Consider the following 21,206-nt stretch of genomic DNA (forward strand, 5'->3'; position numbering starts at 1 on the left):
GTAGAAAACAACAAAAATTAGCTAGAATGCCACGAGAGATTTCCCTTTACAAATTTAATGGAAGTGATTAAAATGAAAAATTTTAAAATTGAATGACACCCTAAAAATAATATAGTGATCAACTTGAATACGTGTCAAAATTACGACGAGGGTACAAACATACCATTTTTGTTTGGGTTGGATTGACAGGATCGCAATTTACACTACTAATATAAAATATTCTTTAAGATACAGCTTCGGGGGCTAACTCAATCTTTTAAAACTCAATCACAAAAAACACGAGTGAAAGCTATTAGCCGGCTTCCCCACGTGTCTCCGGACCCGGCTTCATTGTAACGTTACTGGCCAGCTCCTGATATTCAAATTCAAAAAAAGAACCTCCCTCTCCTTTTCCTCTTCCCTGCACTGCTCACCCACTAAATTAATTCTTTCTCTGCTGCAAAAGACCTCTTTCTCTCCCAATAAATTCGCTGAAAATTTTGAATTTATTGATCAAATTTAAACCAAAAATGGAGGAAGAACATCTTACTTCGTCTTCTTCTTTCATTTTCAAAGACATTTCCAACTTCAAGACCCCCAATCGCCCTTCCAAGCTTCCCATTTTCCACTCACCATGTCCTCAGTACTTCACTGCTTCCAAGCAAACCCCGAGGACTTCTTCGTCATTTCGTCACCGTTCTCGACCTTCCTTTGCTCCTTCCTCTTCCCGCTCCAGATCCAAAGCCGCTGCCGCAGCGAAGCTCAAAGCCTTCGAGCTGCAGCAATCTCAGTCGGCTCGCAAGGAACAGCTCAAGAAAGAACAATCGCTTAAGTCATTGTCCAAATCTCTCACCGTTTGGTTGAATTTCCTCTTCCAGAATCCCAAGTCTTGTGGATGTGATCTCTCCATTAATGGCAGCGACGATAGCAATGTTGTTCGAGTGGATAGTACCTGGAGAAGCCCCAAAAGGATGAGGGAGTTGTGGTGGAGAGGGGATGAATCAGAGGAAAACATAGCCGCGGATATCTCCAGCACCAAGTATTCGATTTTGAGGTCTTCCTTGAAGGAAGTTTGTAGTTTCGATGATTTGAAGCTGCGGATGCGGGTTTATTTGAGTTTGGGAAATTGCAAGGAGATTCTCAATGCCATGACTCAAGTCGTTAAGGTTTCACTTCTCTAATTTCGTTTCTTTTTTCTTTTTCTCTTCACTTTTCTATGTAGGAATGACTGTTAAACTAGTGATGATTTGCTCATATGTAAGTATATTTTTAATTAGTTAGTGGTGGCATTGCAGTCTTATTGTCGTTCTTAATTAATTTTCAGAATATAGATGAAGGGAGGCTAAAAATGAAGGCACATTGCCCTATAGTTACTGATGTTAGAATGAAGGAAAATGCTACTAAACTTCTGATGTCTTACAACCCTATTTGGCTCCGAATCGGGTTGTATATTATTTTTGGCGGTGATTCCCTGTTATCATCTGATGGAGATAATAGTTCCATGCAAGATATTTCATTTTTGAAGATGGTTATAGAAAAGCATTTTTTCTCGCACTCTGGGCTCGCAAAGGCTTATGCTTATAACAAGAAGGTCGAAGGCTTATACAGACCGGGATACTATGAGAATTTGGGGAATGTTATATTGAAGAGAATTTTGTTGCTTGTTCTTATCCTTGATCGAGCTAAATCTCAGACCACTCTTCGTCTTAAGTACGGTATTGATGGAGTGGATGGAGGTTCTCCTCTTCTGTTCACAGTTTCATCTGGTATAAAATCAAGTCGTCAAGTCCTTAATGGTAATTCTATTGCTTCTTGCTTGAATGTTTTTGTTGCGTAATTTAAAGCTATATATGCTAACTTTGTCTTAATTATGATATGGAACTAGATTTTCTGTCATCTGATGTTATGCATGGAGAAGGTAATCTTCTCGCACATCTAGTGATTGTAGGTTACAAAGTTTCTCATCAGCAGGTATGCGGTTTACATTTAATCCATGTATAGTTCTTATGTGCTTGTGGATTCATATGTATATACCATTTGCATGTTTTGAACACTAATCATCTTTAACTTATTTTGGGGGCACTTTATGCTGATGATTATACATCATCAACTCTATATCATACTTGAAGTACGAAATTATAAGTTCAGCTCCTTTTCTTATTCTTTTTACTATCCAAATATACCTTGATGCAGTCTGCCCTTGTTGAGTTCAATTTCCAAGTATCGGATTTATTCTTGGATTTTCAAGACGGGGTGCGGCTCTGTAGAGTAATTCAACTTTTGCGACATGACCCCTCTATCCTCATGGTTAGTATTTCTCACATCCCCTAAAATTAACACATCAGGATAAATTAGTTATTTTAAGCAGCCCATGGAATGTAATTTTAACTCAGCAGCTTGTTGCATGTGCAGAAAATAGTAGTTCCTTCAGATACGCAGAAAAAGAATTTGGCCAATTGTGGTGTTGCCCTGGAATATTTGAAACAGGCTGGTGTCATGCTATGTGATGAAGACGGATTGAGGATTACAGGAGATGATGTTGCTAGTGGGGATAAGGAACTCACTCTGTCCTTGCTGTGGAATATATTTGTTCACTTACAGGTTTGCTAATTCATCTATCTGAAATTTTTAGATAAGTTTTTTTTTGCCAATGTTAATACCATTCTCTCTCATTTCTGTTTTCATTGAACTTGCAGCTGCCTCTTCTGATTGATAAAACAACTATTGCTGATGAGATATCCAAAATAGGTGGCTTTAAAATGGTACGCTTGAGACTTTCCTTGAGTTCTTATGAGAAAAAGGGGGGTGATAAGTGTGGGAAGTGGGGAATTGGGAGGTCTGGATAATTGATTTAGTTTTTCAATTCATTACAGAAAAAAAGAAGTGCATGTAGGAAGTATAGCAAGTAGCTTTATGCTTAAGTACTAGAAAACCTAGATAAGTTCATTTTTTAATGTTTTTTTTTTCTTTTGTATATTAAGGTTTCCTAGTGTTCATATTTTCAGTTTCATTTTTCTATGGTTACTACAGGATAGCTTGAATGTAATCAATTCCACTCTTATGGGAATACTTTTAAACTGGATCCAGGTATTCTGTTATTTCATAACCATACTACTTTCTTCTTCTTCTGCACCTTTCAGGTAACTTTTTGTCTGATATACTTGTTAATCAAAATAGTTGTGCTTAGGGAATTTTCTTTTTCTTCATGTTTACTCTTTAAAATTTGCATTTTTATTCTTTTCATTGCAGTTAATAAGAATATAAATGAATGTTGTAGGCAATTTGTGGAAAGTATGATCTTAAGATTGATAGCTTTTCTTCTCTGGATAATGGAAAAGCCATATGGTGTTTGCTTGATTATTACTTCCGCAGAGAACTGTCTTGTTCTTGTTCTAACAAGGTACTGCAGATTCTCTGTCCCAATGTTTTCATTCTTTTCTACTGTGATATGTATTATTATCTTATTATTATGCCTTAACAGGATTCTCATGAACCAAGAGGTGAAAAATCAATCATGTCTGCTACTGATTACACAGATGCAGTTCACAATTTTATATTATCACAGAAGCTGACAACATTATTGGGAAATTTTCCTGAGGTAATGTTTGGTTTAGTGCTTATTAAGTGATTATGTACCGTTTACTTATACATTTCTGATTTACTTAAAAATCTTGATAAAGTGTGGTAAAAGTGAGATTATGAGAGATGCTGCTAATGTTTTAAAAGCTGATTTTTCCCCCTTTGAGGTAAAACAGTGTTAAGTGATAAATTGTGGTTTAAATGGTGATTGTGCATGTGGAATTTACTTGTTTATTTGTCAAAATATTATTGTACATCTTACTGTCTGCATGTGGTGTTGTATAGGTTCTGCAAATAAGCGACTTACTTGAGCATAATGGCGCAGTCAGTGATCAGAGTGTAGTAATTTTGCTCGTTTTCCTGTTGTCCCAGCTTATTGTCAAGAAAAATGTGGTAACGCCTGATCCCAGAAGTCTTTTATGAACAATTTGATCTTGTCATAGCTAAGAAAACACTTCAAGAGCTCTTCTATTTTTTTGCCAGGATCAGTTGAATTTCCATAAACTACTGGGTTGCGGTTGCCAAAGCCTAGAGAGGAGGCATTCATTAACTCAAAGACAGTCAGCAAGTTCAGATACCGTTGTGCACAATAAGGAAAGAGACATAGATACCACTAAAGGTTATTCTAATAATGGTTCTTGTCAATCCAGAGTATTAGTTTTTTTTTTTGACAGAATCCAGAGTATTAGTCTGTTTGATCCTTTAGGGTTGTTTTTCGTGGCTTTTAATGTTAGTGATGAGCAAAGCATTTTAAATATTTTATATACAGTCTGTGTGTGATGTGCATTGGCATGAGTAGATATATATATTTGTGTGCTTATGTACTTTTTTGATGTGATTAGTTTAAGGAAATTATTATGAGAAGTTTTCACATTTTCCAGGAAACTAAATGTTTTTTTTTTTTTTGTATCAACGGGAAACTAAATGTTCAAGCCTTTGGAATCGGGCACTAAATCTGGTCTTTATTCCCTCTTGCATTCCATTTATGCAGATGCTGCTAAAAAGTTTAAGGCCATTCAGGCTTGGTGGCGAAATATGACAGAACAAAACTACAGGAGTTCTGTAAGATCCGCCACTTCTATTTCGAATTGTTCCACAGCTCAGAAGACAAGCTTTGACATTTTAAGAGGTTACTTTGTGCTCCTTCTCTAGTTAATTTTGGTAATAGTTTTCTTTTTCCATTATCCTGCTTCAGGTTGATGTATTGTCAACACTAACTAGGAGCTCAATACGGTTAGCTATGACATTTTCTCAGTATTATTTAGCTGTTTTTTCTTCTTAAGCAATTTGATTTTGATATTCATTGATTGTTGTCGCATTCTTGTTAATTCAAGTTATCATGGGAAATCTGTTCACAGCGAGTTCAAAACTCTGGATATGGAAACTATACTTGAAAATTTATGCATTTTTCTAAGGTTGTCTTGATTTTATCGCTTACTCAAATTTAACTTAATATGGTATCTTTGACTTCTATGACCTTTCATTGCATTCACCATAAATAGCATCTTTGTGGAAAGTAATATTCTTCGTTTAACCTTGCAACTCCTGCATGATGCTCCAGAAAATGCTGCAACAATCATACAGTCTCACTATAGACGACTGAAAGAGCGTCGTAATTTTCTGAAGATGATGAAAGCAATCTGTTTAGTCCAAACTGTTGTAAGGACCTGGTTGACCATAAAGAAAAATACAAAGATCAACAAATTCTGTTCTGCCAGTGGTCAGGAATTTCGAGCTGGTATTTGCTCTTGTAAGCATTTTTGTTATATACATTTTTCATTTCCAAGTTTCTCACTTCAATTTTTGACCCTCGCTTTGCCAGAAGAACTCAAGAGAGTTGCAACGCTTATTGTTGAGAGACACAATTTTGTTAATTTAAGAAAATCGGTGTTGCTCACACAGCAACCAGCAAAGATTTATATAGCTCAAAGACGAGATGCATCCTGTCTTGACCCTGTCAAAGCTGCCATTGTAATTCAAAAATATGTTCGTGGTTGGATGGTGAGGTCATACCACATTCTTGGTCATGCTTGCACTGAGAATGCATCTCCTAAGTGCCAAGTCAAGGGTCTAAATAATAGAGAAATAGAAGCGGCAACCAGGATTCAGATTGCATGGAAGAATTTTCTTCACAGATCTCTACACAAACGAACTTACGCTGCAACTAAAATTCAGAGCAATTGTCGCGGTTGGAGGTTGAGGATGAGGTTTATGAAGCAGAAGCAAGCAATAACAAAAATTCAAAGTAATTTCCGACGGCTAAAATGTTGGAGGGCCTTTCAGAATGCTTGGAAGGAATTTATCTGTAGAACTCTTCAGAACCAGAGCTTAGCTGCAACCAGAATTCAGAGTCATTTCCGTGGTTGGCAGTTAAGAAGGAATTTTATGAAGAAGAAGCAAGCAATAATTAAAATTCAGAGTCATTTCCGTGGTTGGCAGTTAAGAAGGAATTGTATGAAGAAAAAGCAAGCAATAATTAAAATTCAGAGCAATTTCCGACTGCAAAAATGCTTGAGAACTTATCAACAATATAAAAATCCCAACAGTTCAGCGATCATCATTCAATCTTTTGTGCGTGGATGGATGGCAAGGAGAGAAGCTCGGAGATATAGGTATCTTGTTGTTATGATCCAAGTAAGTTGTCTCTCCCATGTTTATGTTATGAAGTTTCCTCGTATTTCTTAAGCTGCCTTCATCCTATGGTCAAACTGATATATCTCTATAAGAATAAGATGTTTCTACTTGTTACAATCGATTGCACTAAATATTTGGCTTGGTTTATATTTGGAACTATGGCACATTTAGTTAAAATTGCTGGCTTAATCAATACGCATCCTTTTGCTAATGTGCTTAATATATATTCTTTGAATGTTCACTTGCATGTCTTACCCAATTTTAAGTAAATTTATTCTACTTCATTTTTCCTTGTGAATTTGGTAGTCTCATTGGAAAGGTTATGTTGCCCGGAAAGAATCGAGAGGGCAGCTAAAGGATTTACGCTTGAGAATGGTGGAGTCTGCTAAGAACGTTGATGATAGCAAACGTATTATTAACAGGCTTTTATCAGCACTTTCAGTACTACTAAGCATGAAAAGCATCAGTGGCATTCTTCACCATTGTGAGACCTTGGGTATGTTTTTCCATATATTCAAGAAAATAAAGAGTCGGATCAACATAGATGAAAATATAATCATCATGATTTGACATACACTAAAATAATATGATCGAATATAAAGGGCACCTATTAATGAGCAGAGGCTAGTTTGATAAAGCTAAAATGAGATTTGAATCTACATGCTTATGATTATACTCAATTTGCAGATATGGCAACAGCCCATTCTCAGAAATGCTGTGAAGAACTTGTGGCTGCGGGTGCAATCGGCATTCTACTGAAACAGATTCGGTCAGCCAGTCGAAGCATCCCTGATCAGCAGGTTCTAAAGCATGCACTCTCAACCCTCAGAAACTTAGCCCGATATCCCCATTTGGCCGAAGTGTTAATCGACACTCCTCCATCAGTTGAGATAATCTTATGGGAGATGCTCAGGTTTTCCTATTTTCCAACTTAATCAGAAAATGGTACATCTTATGTTGTTTTGTTCCTGATTTGGTTATAATATACATATTTCCAGGAACAAGGAAGAAGGTTACTTTATTGCTTCCGAGATCTTGAAGAAGATATGTTCAAATCCGAAAGGTGTGAAAGCTGTACACAAGTTTCCTGCTCTTTTGAAGAGACTACACACTCTTGTTGAAGAGCTTACAAGGAAATTGAACACTGAAAAAAGGTCAGACTTTTTTTTACTATAAAAGCTAATTTCCCTTTAGAAACATGTCTCTTGTTGGAAGAAAAATGACCTACAACTGACGTTTTCTTATCCTACAGGAATCCTCGTACTGTTGTCCTAAAAGAGAACACAGATAGAAGATTGAAGAAGGCAGTCCAACTTCTTAGACTGATAACAAATGGTTATCGAATCCAGTAATTATCGTATCTGTTAGCAAATGTTGATATGTGACTGATTTGCATCCTCAATGCAAAGGTTGTGTTTGTTGTTGTATGTGTGACTGATTCAGATTCTATTCTTTGCAAATGAATATGATTTGAATTGTTAGATGCACACTGACACTGCTATTGGAACAGTAAACATGGTTTTTTCACAAACATAAAAGAGTAATTTGATTGAATTCTAGTGCAGAGAATCAAAAGCCCAGGTGGAACATTTTGTACAAACTTTTGAGTATATAAATAAACCTTTAGAAACCTAGGATTAAACAAATATAAAGACAATAAAATTAAACATGGAAGGAGGGATTGTTCAAGGAAATGAATTCAATCTGGTTTCTTCAGGTTGAGACAATTATCTGCTGCTTGACTGAATAACTCCTGAACCTGTTTCAGTTCCTTCTCTGGTAAGGAAATAACATACAGATAGTTAGAACTTTAAACTGGGGAGCTTAATTTCTCTAGGTAAAAAACAACATAGGTTAAAATCTGCTATTAGTCCCTGTACTTTGATTTGCTATTTTAAAATTTTGAAGCGGCAAATAGGTTATTGCATGTGTAATACCATGTCAGCTTGCTATTTTAACATATTATTCAAAATAAAGAAAACTAATTAATAGATTTAATGACTGAAGTTTGCATTAAGATTGAAAATTTGAAACTTGAAAAATGTAATGACTAAAAATGGTTGTGTCGGATAACATGGACTAAATTTACAACTTTTAAGCATAATTCAGGGCTAATAGTAGAATTTAACCAAACAGATTTAACTGCTGTTAAGACTACAATTTCAAAATTCGAAAAAGTACCAAGTACTAAATCCAAAACTTAAGCAAAGTACAAAGTCTAATAGCTGAATTTGACCAAACAACACAAATACTAGTAGATCAAAATGAACTGAAAGTTTAAAGGAATGAGAGATGAAGCAAACATCCTATGTCTTGCATACAACATAAATTTTTCCAAAGCATTTTTCAAAAGTACTTCTCAAAAAGCACTTCTCCACGTAACTTTTCAAAAGCAAGCAATAAAGAACTGGCCCTTAGCCACTGCTCAAACATATATTGAAAATGCGCAGCCTAACTCACTCTCTTATTTATCTATAAGAAGATGGAAGATGATTATGTTGCTACAACACGACTACTCAATGCATATCTGGATTCGGGGAATATAGCTTTTCAAGGACTTGGAAAAGCAAATCTACACATTCACTCCCAAGCCAAGTCTACATAAAAAAGAATGTAAAAAGGATGGGGGAAAGGTACCAGCAGCCTCCAGTTGTTTCTGAAGTTCTTGGCCTACAGCATCATTTTCAGCCTAGACAACAGGGGTAAAATGAAAATGAAAACAGAAAATTCCAACAACTAATTTAAAACGAACAACATTATTGAACAAACTATATTACTTGGAGTTCAGCAATCCTTCTAAGTTGAGCTTCTTCACCGCCTTCTGAAGGTGGAAGTGCAGCAACCAATGCATCGAACTGTGGAAATACCGGGAGCAATAATCACTAATATCATCCCCACATGGGATCTAACTGTAATTAGAGTACTGATTGATTCCCAGAAATTCTGACCTGTTTAGCAGCCTTAACAAGAGCAGCACTCATGAGCTTAGGTTGATCGGCGAAATTGGCAGAGTCCTCGGTGGGATTGGAAGGGGGTTCTGGGTAATTAGGGGAGAGCCTAACGGGTGGAGCATCTCGTTGCAGTGTCCCAAATGTGTTGAAAGTTAGGGCTGCTATAGAATTTACTTGTTCTTGTAATTGGGAAATGATATCCATCTTAAAACCGCGAGAAAAAACTCAAATCTTACGAATCTTAACTTTCAGAAAATTCGATCTTGGAGCTTCGTAAACTGCTTAAATCTGAGAACCCAAAGACGGGATGCAGGTAAAGTATCAACTTTGAAGGGGAGCTCAACTTTGAGTAGGGAGCCAGCCTCGAAGGGGAAAAATCACATGGGCTTAAGTAGGTTAAAAATAGGGAGTCATTTGGCCCACGAAATTATGTATAGTTTCAAACCCTAAACCCCATGGATTTGGAATTGTTTGATCAAAAGAAAAAGGCCTCACTAGACCCATTTGTTTATTCGTTGCACCATGTTGAATCAATTATCCTGTTTTGGGAGATTTTCCTTCTAATAACTGGGTTTTGATTGCTGATTTTTTTGCCATATAATAGAAGCATATGGGAATGGAACTAGAAACCAAGTCATAAGACTGCAAAGAGTTTCCGTCACAATCATAAATAATCCAAATTAGAGACAAATAGTACCTAAATTAAGCATTTGCCTTAAAAACTCTCTCAACTATTCTCGGTCACGACATTCACTGCCCATCTTTCAAGCCTTGCCTTGCAAGCCTCATTCTATTTTTGTAACTCGAAAAACCTAAGAATGTGGTGGTGGAGTGGCATCTTTGGCATTGGATTCCACACTGTAAGTGTTGGCAGTGGTAACTAGGGAACTGTTAACTTCAGGGACAACCATTGTTGGAAGAACAGATTCTTCGGCACCAGACTTGGGTTCAAATGGAATAGTATCTGCCCCACATATCATTACTGGTAGGCCAGTCATGGATGCAGAGCATGGAGCTGTTGCACTAGTCGTAACATCATCACTAGCAAATAATCCGTCCATGTACTTCTGACCAAGCTCTGACTGGGTGTCTTGCCTTGATGAAGCCTGTTTACCAAACATGTTGATTCCAGCGTCACAAGCCATGGCCTGAGTTTCAGATTCAGAAATTTGGGGAGTTTGGTTGTTGCCAATGTCAAGGCTTATCGTGTCATGATCATGAATCAATGCCTGCGGCTTAAGCTCAGAACTCAGGGCTTTGTATTGAATCTGAGGCTTCAGATTTATTGTTTCAGTAGCTTGCAAAGTAGCAGCAAATTCTGCAGATAGCTCAGAAGCTTTAGTTGCCTCTACATTAATACTTGGCCCTTTCATCTGTTTGAAGGCTTCAAATCCCTGAAGTGACTGATGCTGTCCAACAGCTTTCTCATTATGTAATCCAGAATCCGAGCTTTGTTCTTGCATGACCTTTTGTCGTAAGGGAAGACCAGCTTCATTTATTGGCAAGTTACTAGCTGGAGGAATTAGAATAGAAGCAAATTGGCTCTCACCAGCAACCGAGGCACCAGGCTCAAGCCCCATGTGTAGACCTCGGTCATGACGGTTAGATGCGTCATTTTTTTGCTCAACCGGCTTCTCACTTTTCCCTGATGGACTCAAAACATGGAGATGACCATGGAGGTTTACAAATGGGATAGGAATATCTTTTCTTTTGTGCATCTTAGCATGAGGAGCCACATCGTTCGCATTGGTAATGGGAGCAAATAGCCCCGGTAGAAAAACAAGACCTCTAAGATGTGTGTTGGTATCACCTACCTTAACATGAAGAACATACCCAGCATCAAATGAACCTTCAATAACACCAGAAACCATCTGACCTAACATGTCAGAAGAGGCAGGGTCACTTATCCACTCACTCTGCTTGTTTCTCTTCAGATTGTCAGATTCAGGTGTTGCAGGTGTGTAGTCCCCACGTTCCCGCTTCATAGGGGTTTCTGCTGAGGAAGTTAAGCTTACCCCTTGATTCTTGCTGCTCATCCTGCAAAGATGGATGCACAATTTATACCATCTTATCATAATTCTTTTTGCAATAAGCTTTTCGAGTTTACTAGCAATCAGAAAAGAATTGCAATGAGCAAATAAGAACAGAGTGCATTAGAAAAATCATACAAATTTGTTGTTGATCAAGATACCGCTTCTTTTGCCATACTAATCAACCATATTTCAGAAGAATCAAGTGTACCAAACTATAACAAAAGACCCTCTAGATCATTATTAACATAAGATGACCACCTATTGGTGCATTAGGTAAGTGTCTTTCTTGGAGTAGAGTCAGTTTCTGGTCTAAAATTTCAATATTGATAAGTGCTAAATGCCATATAGTTAGACCCAAGAACAAACCTGATGGATATAGATTTGATTATGACATGTCTTGTCATATTCAATCTTACACCGATGGTTCCGAAAAATTTGTACAGCTAAGCAGGCAATATACATTCATGATAGGTGTTGCTAATGCTACAAACAGTTGGAACAAAAGCTCACAAAATAAGAGCTATGGATATCAGGATCTCTAAGACCTTGCCATCTCTAAGGGTGTGCTTGGTAGGGAAGAAAAGTGAGGAAGAAAAATAGGAGAGATGACCATTTCCATCCTAATGCATAGAAACCAATCCTTCCAAATAGGGAAGATGAGAGGAGAGAAAATGCAAGAGAGGTGTCTGTTAGATCAAAATTATATATTTTTCAAAAATTTTATTTGCTTTCCTTTCATTTTTCAACTCTACCAAGCAATGGATCCAGTTTTTCATCTTTCCTACCAAGCACACGTATGGAAAGAAAAATTATGTTTTCCATCCCTCTAGTTTTCTACCCCTTCAATCTTCCATCTTTCCAATTTTCTTTCCACTCTACCAAGCAAAGCCTAAGAGAACAGTCATTTTCTGGAACAATTTTTGGGATAAGATAAAAATACAGACATGATTTGTCAAGGATGTGTAAGCAGATACAAGAAATTCTGACACAGAGCTAAAGTCTTTTTCAAGTCCATAGGTTTTGCTTGATTGTCTAAATTGTGCATGCAGCAATATACCAGCCACTGAAAATGCTAAGCAAATCCCCATTTTAAACTTTAAACGATGATTTCTTATCCCAAGTTCTCATATTATCAAAGGATATTGAGACTTGAGAAAACAACAATGTTGTCATATATTTAAGGAAAAAAAAAACAAGGATGAAACAGACAGTTCTAATATCTGTGCATAACAGACATAAAACCCGAAACTCGAATCCGAAAAACATTCGAAGGGGGCAAACTTCCCATTTGCAACAAAACAACATTGTTTTGAGCCCTTAATCATAACCTTAAAAACAGAAAATACAGCTTTTTTGACACATTTCAAGTATCTCAGATTTTTTCAATGGGGTAGAAATCAAAGAAAGTACCATCTTATTTTATTATTTGTTAACAATCTAAAGAGGGTAATGAATCTGAGGCTTTTTCAGCTAAGTTATGAACTAACCCAAAATAATCCCAAATACAATAATATAAAAGAAAAACAAATTACTATTGAATTGTGTTTATTTCACTTAAAACAAAATTGTTAACGCCATGTTTCCACAAAAGCTACAGTATTTAAATTGAAAGAAAGAAAAGAAAGGATACTGTACCTTTGTTCTGTTGGAGATTCTAAAATCCAAATCAGCTGAGTGAAAAAAATGGTGGGTGAGATCAATTATCAAGATAATAATAATCAGTAAAGTAAGTAAGCAAACCAAAAATTTTACTCATTTTTTAATTGTTTTGTACCTTTTTTACTTTTCGAGATTTCCATTGGAGCAGTTGTTTGGTTCATTGGGCCTGAAATGGGCCCATTTGAAACAACTCAAAAACTATAATAAAACAACAGCTCACGCCTGGTGGGACTCGAACCCACAATCGTCTGATTAGAAGTCAGACGCCTTATCCATTAGGCCACAGGCGCTTCTGTTTCGCTTTCCAAATTATTTACTTATTGCCCCAAGTATGTGTAATAAGCTATACCCCAACAAAGAAGCCAACTTTGAATAGCTTCTAGTGTTTCAATTGGGTATCCCTTTGAATAAACGTAGCTAGATTGTGGGTAATTTAGCAATTGATATGGCTGTTGATAGTGTTTCAATTGCTACTGCACATAGGAAGACTTAGAGAGCAACACAACATGTTTTATTTCATAGTGTTTCAATGCATCTAATTGCTGATATTACTGCTGTAGACACCTATCCTATCACATCCACCTATATATCTTTATATACATATTTGATTTGTTTATCATTTTTCTTTCCTTGTATTGGGTTAAAATACTTGTGTCTTTCCCATCTCCTTGTCATATCTTTGCACACTGCATATGCTCATATCTTTGCACACTGCATATGCTCATATATATATATATATATATATATCACCTAATGGGTTAAATATGTGTAAATATTCTAGTAACTAATTTCTAATTAATGATGCAAAAATTATATATTTGAATTATGGTCTCAAACTACATACAATATATATTTTTAATATCTCATCTTTAAGAGAAAGACCAAATATTTAACACATCTAATTTTATTTTAAATTTATTCTTAATAATTTAATATAATAGACCCTAATTTACAATTTTAAGTTTATATTAAATCTTGCTTTTACTATTCTTAGCATTTTTACCATTATTCCTGCTTAATTACGAAAATTATGTTTGGCTCCAACCGAAGACTTAACTTCACCACTGATTAAAAGATGCTTAATGTCTGGCGGTGGAAATTTGGTCTCTTTTATAGTACTTAAACTCTTTTGACTTCTATACCATTTTCACACCATGTCTTTGTTCCCATCCAATTAACTAAATGATGTCGGCTTTGTTGTTACACTCAAATGTTACTTCCATCCTCTCTCTCAAAAGTCAAAACCCCACACACAAACAGCTGGAATATCATATGCAGTGACATTAATATCCAACATTTGATAGACTTGGCATATATTATGATTAAATGGACTATGATTTGATCACAATATAATAAGATATAAATTCCTAGAGACTCAAACTAAATTGCTGCATTTCACACTGACCAAAGAGGTTAGCTAATTAAAAATTTTCTGCAAAACTGAAACCACTGCACATGTTAAAAGCTTCATCATCACATGCACATGACATCTTCAATGGCTTCTATAAGTATTTGGTTCACCCCTAAGTCACACAGCACCTGGCATATACAACAATGGGTGTTATGAGGAGATCAAATGGTTACTCAAAGATGAATAAGGAAGACCCACAAGACATTATCCATCGACGAGCTCAGTTCTTGATCTACAAGGTGATGGATCAAGCTGATTGTAGAAGAAAACCATCGTTCCTAGGAATGAGATTGTGTAGGCTAAAGGTGAAGATTGGAGCAAGGTTGAAGAAGCTAAGGAAGTGTGGTGGCGTTTATAAGCAGGTGGTTGATGGATTGAAAATTTGGAGACGCTTGTTTAACAACAACAACAAGAAGAAGAAGCGTGGTGGTGGTGGAACCATTAATGCCACCCTTCCTCGTCCTTTGTTCACTTGATATACACATGCATACGTTGTGGTTTTCTCGATTTTGCAGTGAGAAATTTTGATTGTTTTCATTTTTTTTTATCAAGTGTTGGACTTGGCATTATTTCTTTTTGTTGAATGCCAATATCAGGGTTTTCAGAATTTATGGTGAAAATAAGATTTTGTGAAAACCCTTTAAATAAATAAAAATCTTAAAAAACCAATAAAACTACAACTTGCAACTCGCAGTCAAATAACATATATTTTTAAAAATAAATTCAGTCTTAACTAGATTAGTATGGGTATTATTGTCAATGCAGAAGGACGTAAATTCGAGTGCGCTGAAGCGCATTATTCTCTTATTTATAAGTTGGGATGGGCTATGAATAGTTTTAAGCAATATATTAAAAAAAATCGAAACTTATAATAAAATTATTAAAAAAAAACCTTTTATTCTCGAAAATATGCTTCAAGAGTTATAATCCGCTGTGCATATGCCTACTAATTTGTAGCTAGCAATAACATAAGCACCTTTGAAACAAACAACAAAGTGATGTTTGGAGTAAAAAATCAAATCCATTATTTATTTGTGTAAAATTATAAGGTATAAATTTGAATATTAAATTATATTTTAATTCTACTTTTAATTTCAGAAATCTAGATCTTCTATATTTTTTTTAATTTAAAATTTTAGGGCCAATTATTATCATGGTTAATTTTTTCTATTAAATTCATTGATGTAACATTTTAAAATTAAAAAAAAATTACATGTTAATCATGTAACAATAAAAATAATATTGAAAATGTTTATATGGATTTTTTTTTAAAAAACATTGATTTGAGCTCATCATGCTCGATATATATATTTTTTGTTGGAATATTGTCCCTACGAAAAATTAATATTAGTATTTTGACTGAAATAGTTAACAATATTAAATATTTAGGCTAACTAATGATATCATAAAATTAGAAAATTGAATTTGAAGTTTAATCATTATCTTATAATTTAAAGAAAATAAAAAAACAACAAGGTAAACCTAAAAGGAATAGAAATTTTGGTATCCATATCTAAGACTTTCTTCAATTATATTATCACATAATATTTTAGTAAAAATTTAATTATATTAATTATTTATACTAATTAATTATTTGATAAAATATAGCAGTTAAATCTGGGCACCAAATTACAAAGAAAGGAGCATGGTTTGCTAAAATGAAAAGAAGGAAGAAACAAAGAAAGGGGCAAACAATTTGGCTGCCAGGTGTAAGTTGGAGGAAGATCCACCTTCCTTTCATATATATTATTATCATGCTTCGTGTTGAGTTAATTATTTTGAATTAAATAGTTAAAATTTAATGGTTACAATATACTTTAAGTTATTTATTTCTTCTTCTTTTTTGTATATTTGGAATTTAATCTTTATTTTTAAGAATTTAATCCCTTTTATTTCTCGAATTTAAAAATTCAAGTCCAATTGTTAATTTGTTGGTGTGACATTTTAATTTTTTTTCTTAAATACTCACTCAATAATAATGTCACAAAAAATGGCATTATAATGGACTTGAATTTAATAACAAAAAAGTTAATGATATTAACAACTCTTTAAATTTATGTTAACATTTTAATTAGAATAAAACATTTAAAGTAACTAATGAGATTATAAACATTGAAGTATTAAATTATATAAAAAAACTTAAGTGCAAAGATCAAATCTCAAATTTTAACATAGTATAAAGAACAAAATTGAAATTTAACTATTTTTATATAATTAAAAAATAAAGGGACTAAATTGAAAATTAACCATTATTGTTAAAGAATGAAGAAAAGAAAGAAAGAAGGGCTTAGGAATTGGGTTATTGTATCTTCATAACAAACTTCTTTATATCTTAAAGTAAAGCTTGATATCACATGATGAATGTGAATTGGGTTATTCTATCTCCATAACAAACTTCTTTACTAAAATATTCATCAATATCCATACTTCTTTTTAAGTAAGGTAGATAGAAAAAACAACATTCAAAAATATCCGATCCGACTTGATTTCAGATTTAATTAGAGTTCAATATAACTATTCGATACCGAAATTTTCAAAAAAAAAAAAAACAAAAACAAAAACAAAAGTTATATCTATTACTAAAGGTATAATTGAACACAAGCGTGTCGAAATGAAAGGGTTACCTCCACAACTGCAGACAGTGTACTGCGCGTTCAATGTGAAATATTGAGGCATGTCCCAACAGCATTTATACGTCTCTGCAACCCAAGGTCACAACTTAAGAGTAAGAGTAGCCTCAAATGCTATCTGAAGGCGACCCTCAGTTGTTGAACTGTTGTTCTCCTTTTCATGCATGTAGTACTTCATAAACAATGAGCTCATGCCCACGTCTTATGATCTAAGCACCGACAATCTAACTGAACAAAGGCAATTTGGATTTTATTGGCTGCTTACAAAACTTCCAACAGGCTTAAGCCAAAGTCTTGCAACAGGAATAAAAATTCTTGTAAATAGATATCCAATCAAAATTTACATGGTATACTCAAATACTAATGTAGATACAACATAACTTTTTCTCTTGCACCCAAGTAGCCTTTTTTTACAAAAATATTATTACAGAAAACATGCAAGAATCGTTATATGATCAGATACATGGACTTGAGTCTGCATCTGGTTGAACATTCCATTAACAGGTGGTCATGCCTGAATCAGTGTTAAACTTGAGAGGATTTCATCCATTTGTCCTTAAGAAGACTGATCTTATGTCATACAGTTCTGGAGAAAAGACTGAATCAGCCTCGAACTAGAGTATAATCATGGTCAATGAAGAAGCGATGAGAAGATATACTGCAGCATATTCATTGTAAAGTCCTGCAAGAGAGAATGAATACTCAGAGAGTGAAAGAGGCATAGATTGTGTGTCAACCTTATGTTCAACAACATAACTCAGCTACTTGACATAAATTGAACTATTAGAGTTTACATGGCAAGACATATGTAAATTCCTCTCAACTCAAAGAGATTACAATTATTCGAGTAAAATGATCTACTTCTTACTGCTTTGAGCATTTGTTGCCGCAGGTAGTGCAGGGATTCTTACAGCTGCATGCCAAAAACCCAGGTGAAATAAATGAAAGATGAAAAGAGAGGAAAAGAGCATCATGGTAATATGAAATCATTTTCTAATATAGATTATATTTTAGCAGCTAGCAATAAACTTAGAGAGTACATACTTTTATTGCATGATGAAGCTGGTAGAAGTGATGGATCCGGCCATGGAGCTGGAATATTATCATTTAGATCGCAAATGAAACTGATTCCAGAAAACTGATCGAATGTCGCATCAGAGGGCAAGCTTGGCAGGAGACATCCAGATACTAAAAGCACGAGAAAAAAAATTACATATTATGCACTTTATTATAAACAATCAAGCACGTCTTAGATAATCTAGGCATATGAGAAATATTATTGCTTTGAGAAAATATAAGTCATAGGATTTTGCACTTCTTTAAGGTGCAAGAAATAGGAAGAAATCCTGAGTGTTGTAAGCATCTTACCCTGACTTCCAACTGATGTGTACAAATTTGTAATCAGTACCGAAATCAATAGTGATGACAAAAAGAAATAAGTGTTAGTAATAGTACCACATCAAAATTGTCACTAAAGATCATTATTAGAGGTGCATATAGAAAAACAAAACTAACCTTGAAGAGAGAAATCCTTGAGGCTTATATGACATAGGCTATAAACATTTTTGGTGATATTGTATGTCTGCAGCTTCAACCCCAGTGAGGTAGCACAATCCAAAGCTTGTAAGTTGGTAATGAGGGTCTGCTTTTGCAAATGAGAGACATAGCTATCCATAGCATCACAACAAGCAGTCTGGTTACTTATTCCATTTCCACAGCTATTTGCGACATGCCTCATATTGGGGAAAACAAGAGGGCAAACTGAAGCAGAAAACAAAAAGACAAAGAAGTAATGAAAATTTGAATGCTACTCAATATCGAAAGGGATTTTCTTACATGCATAGGTGAATCCTATCTATGTATAAGAAATTCCAAACTCACCTTTGTTAACATTGCAATTGGTTAGTCCTCTAAGAACTTCCTTTGCACGATAAGGGTCAAGTTTACTTGCCAACCACCGAAGGACAATGCTTTTACAATCATTTACTCTTGTCGAGTGCTCCGGTAGAACATGGGTTCCATCCATGCTCAAAGGATCAGAAGCTTTCAATGCAATCCTTGTTGCAGCATCTGATATGGCACCTTGACAAACTTGGTCACAACATTCTTTCACAGGATCGATCTTTTCACATGAGGCAAGAAGCTCAGAAGAATTTACAGTGTTCTCAAATTCATCAACATCTTTTACTGGGCACGACGCTTCAGTAAGGTTTGATGGATGAATCAAGCACACCTGCTTGAGATCATCACTAGCACCCTGGCCTTCCAAGACTTGCTCAATATCTGAAAGGCAAGGTTTCGCAAGGGTTCTGTTTAAAGCAAGCACACCGGTCTCTTTACTAAATTGACCAACAAGAATCACGAGAGTCGCATGCAACTGAGGACAACATATTACATTAGCCAACAATGGAGCAAATGCAGCCCAACAATCAGTTGAGGTCATGGTCATTAAGCTTTGAGAAGCAGTGAAGTTTAACATACAAAGTCCTACAAAAGGCCAAGTACAATAAGTAATTATACACTTAAATCTGAATTGTTTTGACATTCCAATGTTACGAACCAAGTAACAAATACCTGATAATTTCGGAATAGTACTATTTGTAAATGGTGACAACGGAGAAGGTGCAAGAAGAGGAAGAAATGGCTGAGGAGCTGCACTCGGAGTAATTTCAGGTAAGAAAGCATCAGCTCCTCTTTGTGTTAAGATATAACTTTTAAGTTGATCCACAGGGCTGGATAAACATTCATGGAAGCCTGAAAGGAGAGAAAGGATGAAATTATCATACACTTTACCATGAAGTTTGTGGCTTTCAACAAGTACAAATAATAGTAGAGCAGACAAATGTCATTGACAAGACATGTCTCATGTATGTTCCTCATATATGAAGCTATAACAATTCCCATTTCTCATTACAACGTCAACGAAAGCAATTTACAATTAGTCAAGAGATCTCAAACACCTCCATGGTGTAATGTGGAGTTCTTTCAAATAGTTTTAATCACCATCATACATTTCTAAGCACTGGTTTTGCTAAACAGAGTAACAACTAGAACACCTATTTGTGGGTAAGCAATTAAAAGAACTCAAATTTGTAGCTCTTTACTGGAAATTGCAGTAATATTTTCTAGGAAGACCCTTCCCCACACAAATCCAAGAAGAATCCATTTCTCTAACCCTAAATACACACAGCAAAATTTAAGAAATCTAGGCTAACATTTCCCCGTTAGTAAAAAAGAAAAACAATTGAAATTTTGGAAACAATGACCCAAGTACCCAATTATTGAAACTAACAGATCATGCTAAAATAAACAAAACCCAAATAAGCAAACAAGAAAGCAAAATCACCCACAGGCGAAAAGCATAAACAACTCAAGGAATAGCATAGTGAGGAGAGACACCCCTGCACTCATAATCTTCTTCTTTCACTTAGTAATACAAGTAAGGTTGGAAAGAAAGCTTAAAGGAAGCCAAAAATGGAAAAGAGATTAGGAGAATGGTTAAGACGTTAGGAGAGTTTGGGAACGTGAAAAACTAGAGGAGGAAGACATGGCAGACAGAGAGAAGAAGAGAGCCCAAAGAAGCCATGAATGAGCTTCAAAGAGTGGTGGGGACTAAAAACAATTAAAGCAAAGCAGCGAGGAGTAATGACTAATGAAAATAGCTGTCCTCTTGAAGGAGAGTAGGCCCTACACTCAAATTAAATACTCTCAGACTCACCTACTATTTTCCCAGTATTAAAGCTAATTTTTTTTAATAAATATAAAAAATAAGGGCTGTAATTTAAATTTTAAAATTTATTTGCATTGAAATTTTAAAATTATTTTTTAATATATTATTAATATATATTTTTATAAATATTATAAAAATTTATAAGAAATCTAATAAATTATTAAAATTATATTTTTATAAAATTATAAAATACTAAAATATATAAAATTTAAATTTTATTTATTGGTTCCTTGGTTTCGGATATTAAATCCCTAAAGAAAAAAATAGTATTAGATCAACAGTTAGATAATAAGAATAATCGTAGAATTAATATTGTTTGAACTGGAGTGGAATCAACAAGAGTACCAATTCGAAGAAAGCGATTAAGCTAGTTGATTCGAGAATCGGGTTGTTAAACTGATTTTTTTTATTTTTATTTTTTAATAATTTATTTAATTGAACCAGATGGACCAATCGAATTAGTGAACTAGTAGCCTAACGATTTCAACCACCAATTTGATTTTGAAAACATTGGTCAGAATATTCCGTATTGATATATGCTAATAGTTAGTTAATGAAATTTTGGTTTGAGAATTTAATTGTACAAAAAATATTTTATAT

The 21,206-nt window shown here is 34.8% G+C and overlaps 5 protein-coding genes and 1 non-coding gene across 9 annotated transcripts; 2 read left to right on the forward strand and 4 right to left on the reverse strand.

Annotated features, from left to right (window-relative positions):
• The first annotated feature begins 366 nt into the window (after positions 1–366).
• Positions 367–7,679, forward strand: LOC107961987 (abnormal spindle-like microcephaly-associated protein). Of its 3 annotated transcripts, none has more exons than XM_016898187.2 (18): positions 367–1,145; positions 1,304–1,775; positions 1,865–1,950; positions 2,173–2,286; positions 2,392–2,580; positions 2,676–2,741; positions 3,010–3,066; positions 3,257–3,379; positions 3,461–3,577; positions 3,844–3,951; positions 4,042–4,177; positions 4,550–4,687; positions 5,120–5,296; positions 5,381–6,192; positions 6,499–6,688; positions 6,880–7,105; positions 7,191–7,346; positions 7,445–7,679. In XM_016898187.2, the coding sequence occupies exons 1-18, from the start codon at positions 510–512 to the stop codon at positions 7,542–7,544; spliced, it is 3,903 nt and encodes a 1,300-aa protein (XP_016753676.1). In that variant the 5' UTR covers positions 367–509; the 3' UTR covers positions 7,545–7,679. The 3 variants fall into 3 exon arrangements, with proteins under 3 accessions (XP_016753676.1, XP_016753679.1, XP_016753680.1); XM_016898190.2 differs by having other exon boundaries at positions 5,384–6,192; XM_016898191.2 differs by having other exon boundaries at positions 368–1,145; positions 4,048–4,177.
• Positions 7,659–10,957, reverse strand: LOC107961989 (mediator of RNA polymerase II transcription subunit 21). Its single transcript, XM_016898193.2, has 4 exons — positions 9,141–10,957; positions 8,970–9,047; positions 8,830–8,881; positions 7,659–7,968 (listed from the first exon to the last, which is right to left on the reverse strand). The coding sequence occupies exons 1-4, from the start codon at positions 9,345–9,347 to the stop codon at positions 7,892–7,894; spliced, it is 414 nt and encodes a 137-aa protein (XP_016753682.1). The 5' UTR covers positions 9,348–10,957; the 3' UTR covers positions 7,659–7,891.
• On the reverse strand, positions 9,783–12,930 carry LOC107961988 (uncharacterized). The gene is made up of 2 exons (XM_016898192.2): positions 12,812–12,930; positions 9,783–11,180 (listed from the first exon to the last, which is right to left on the reverse strand). The coding sequence occupies exon 2, from the start codon at positions 11,177–11,179 to the stop codon at positions 9,956–9,958; it is 1,224 nt and encodes a 407-aa protein (XP_016753681.1). The 5' UTR covers position 11,180; positions 12,812–12,930; the 3' UTR covers positions 9,783–9,955.
• Positions 12,931–13,052: 122 nt separating this feature from the next.
• On the reverse strand, positions 13,053–13,125 carry TRNAR-UCU (transfer RNA arginine (anticodon UCU)). The gene has a single exon. It is a non-coding gene; the product is annotated as a tRNA-Arg (tRNA).
• Positions 13,126–14,264: 1,139 nt separating this feature from the next.
• LOC107963439 (uncharacterized) lies at positions 14,265–14,934 on the forward strand. Its single transcript, XM_016899957.2, has one exon. It carries the CDS (start codon positions 14,390–14,392, stop codon positions 14,720–14,722), a length of 333 nt encoding a protein of 110 aa, XP_016755446.1. The 5' UTR covers positions 14,265–14,389; the 3' UTR covers positions 14,723–14,934.
• A 2,171-nt stretch (positions 14,935–17,105) lies between these two features.
• Positions 17,106–20,586, reverse strand: LOC107961990 (uncharacterized GPI-anchored protein At1g61900). Of its 2 annotated transcripts, XM_016898194.2 has the most exons (8): positions 20,227–20,586; positions 19,451–19,630; positions 18,758–19,363; positions 18,392–18,637; positions 18,245–18,256; positions 17,921–18,064; positions 17,745–17,789; positions 17,106–17,558 (listed from the first exon to the last, which is right to left on the reverse strand). In XM_016898194.2, exons 1-8 carry the CDS (start codon positions 20,285–20,287, stop codon positions 17,491–17,493), a joined length of 1,362 nt encoding a protein of 453 aa, XP_016753683.1. In that variant the 5' UTR covers positions 20,288–20,586; the 3' UTR covers positions 17,106–17,490. The 2 variants fall into 2 exon arrangements, with proteins under 2 accessions (XP_016753683.1, XP_040971895.1); XM_041115961.1 differs by lacking the exon at positions 18,245–18,256 and having other exon boundaries at positions 20,227–20,544.
• Positions 20,587–21,206: the final 620 nt, after the last annotated feature.

The sequence above is a fragment of the Gossypium hirsutum genome, chromosome A06, assembly GCF_007990345.1.
Source record: "Gossypium hirsutum isolate 1008001.06 chromosome A06, Gossypium_hirsutum_v2.1, whole genome shotgun sequence".
Lineage (NCBI taxonomy): Eukaryota > Viridiplantae > Streptophyta > Magnoliopsida > Malvales > Malvaceae > Gossypium > Gossypium hirsutum.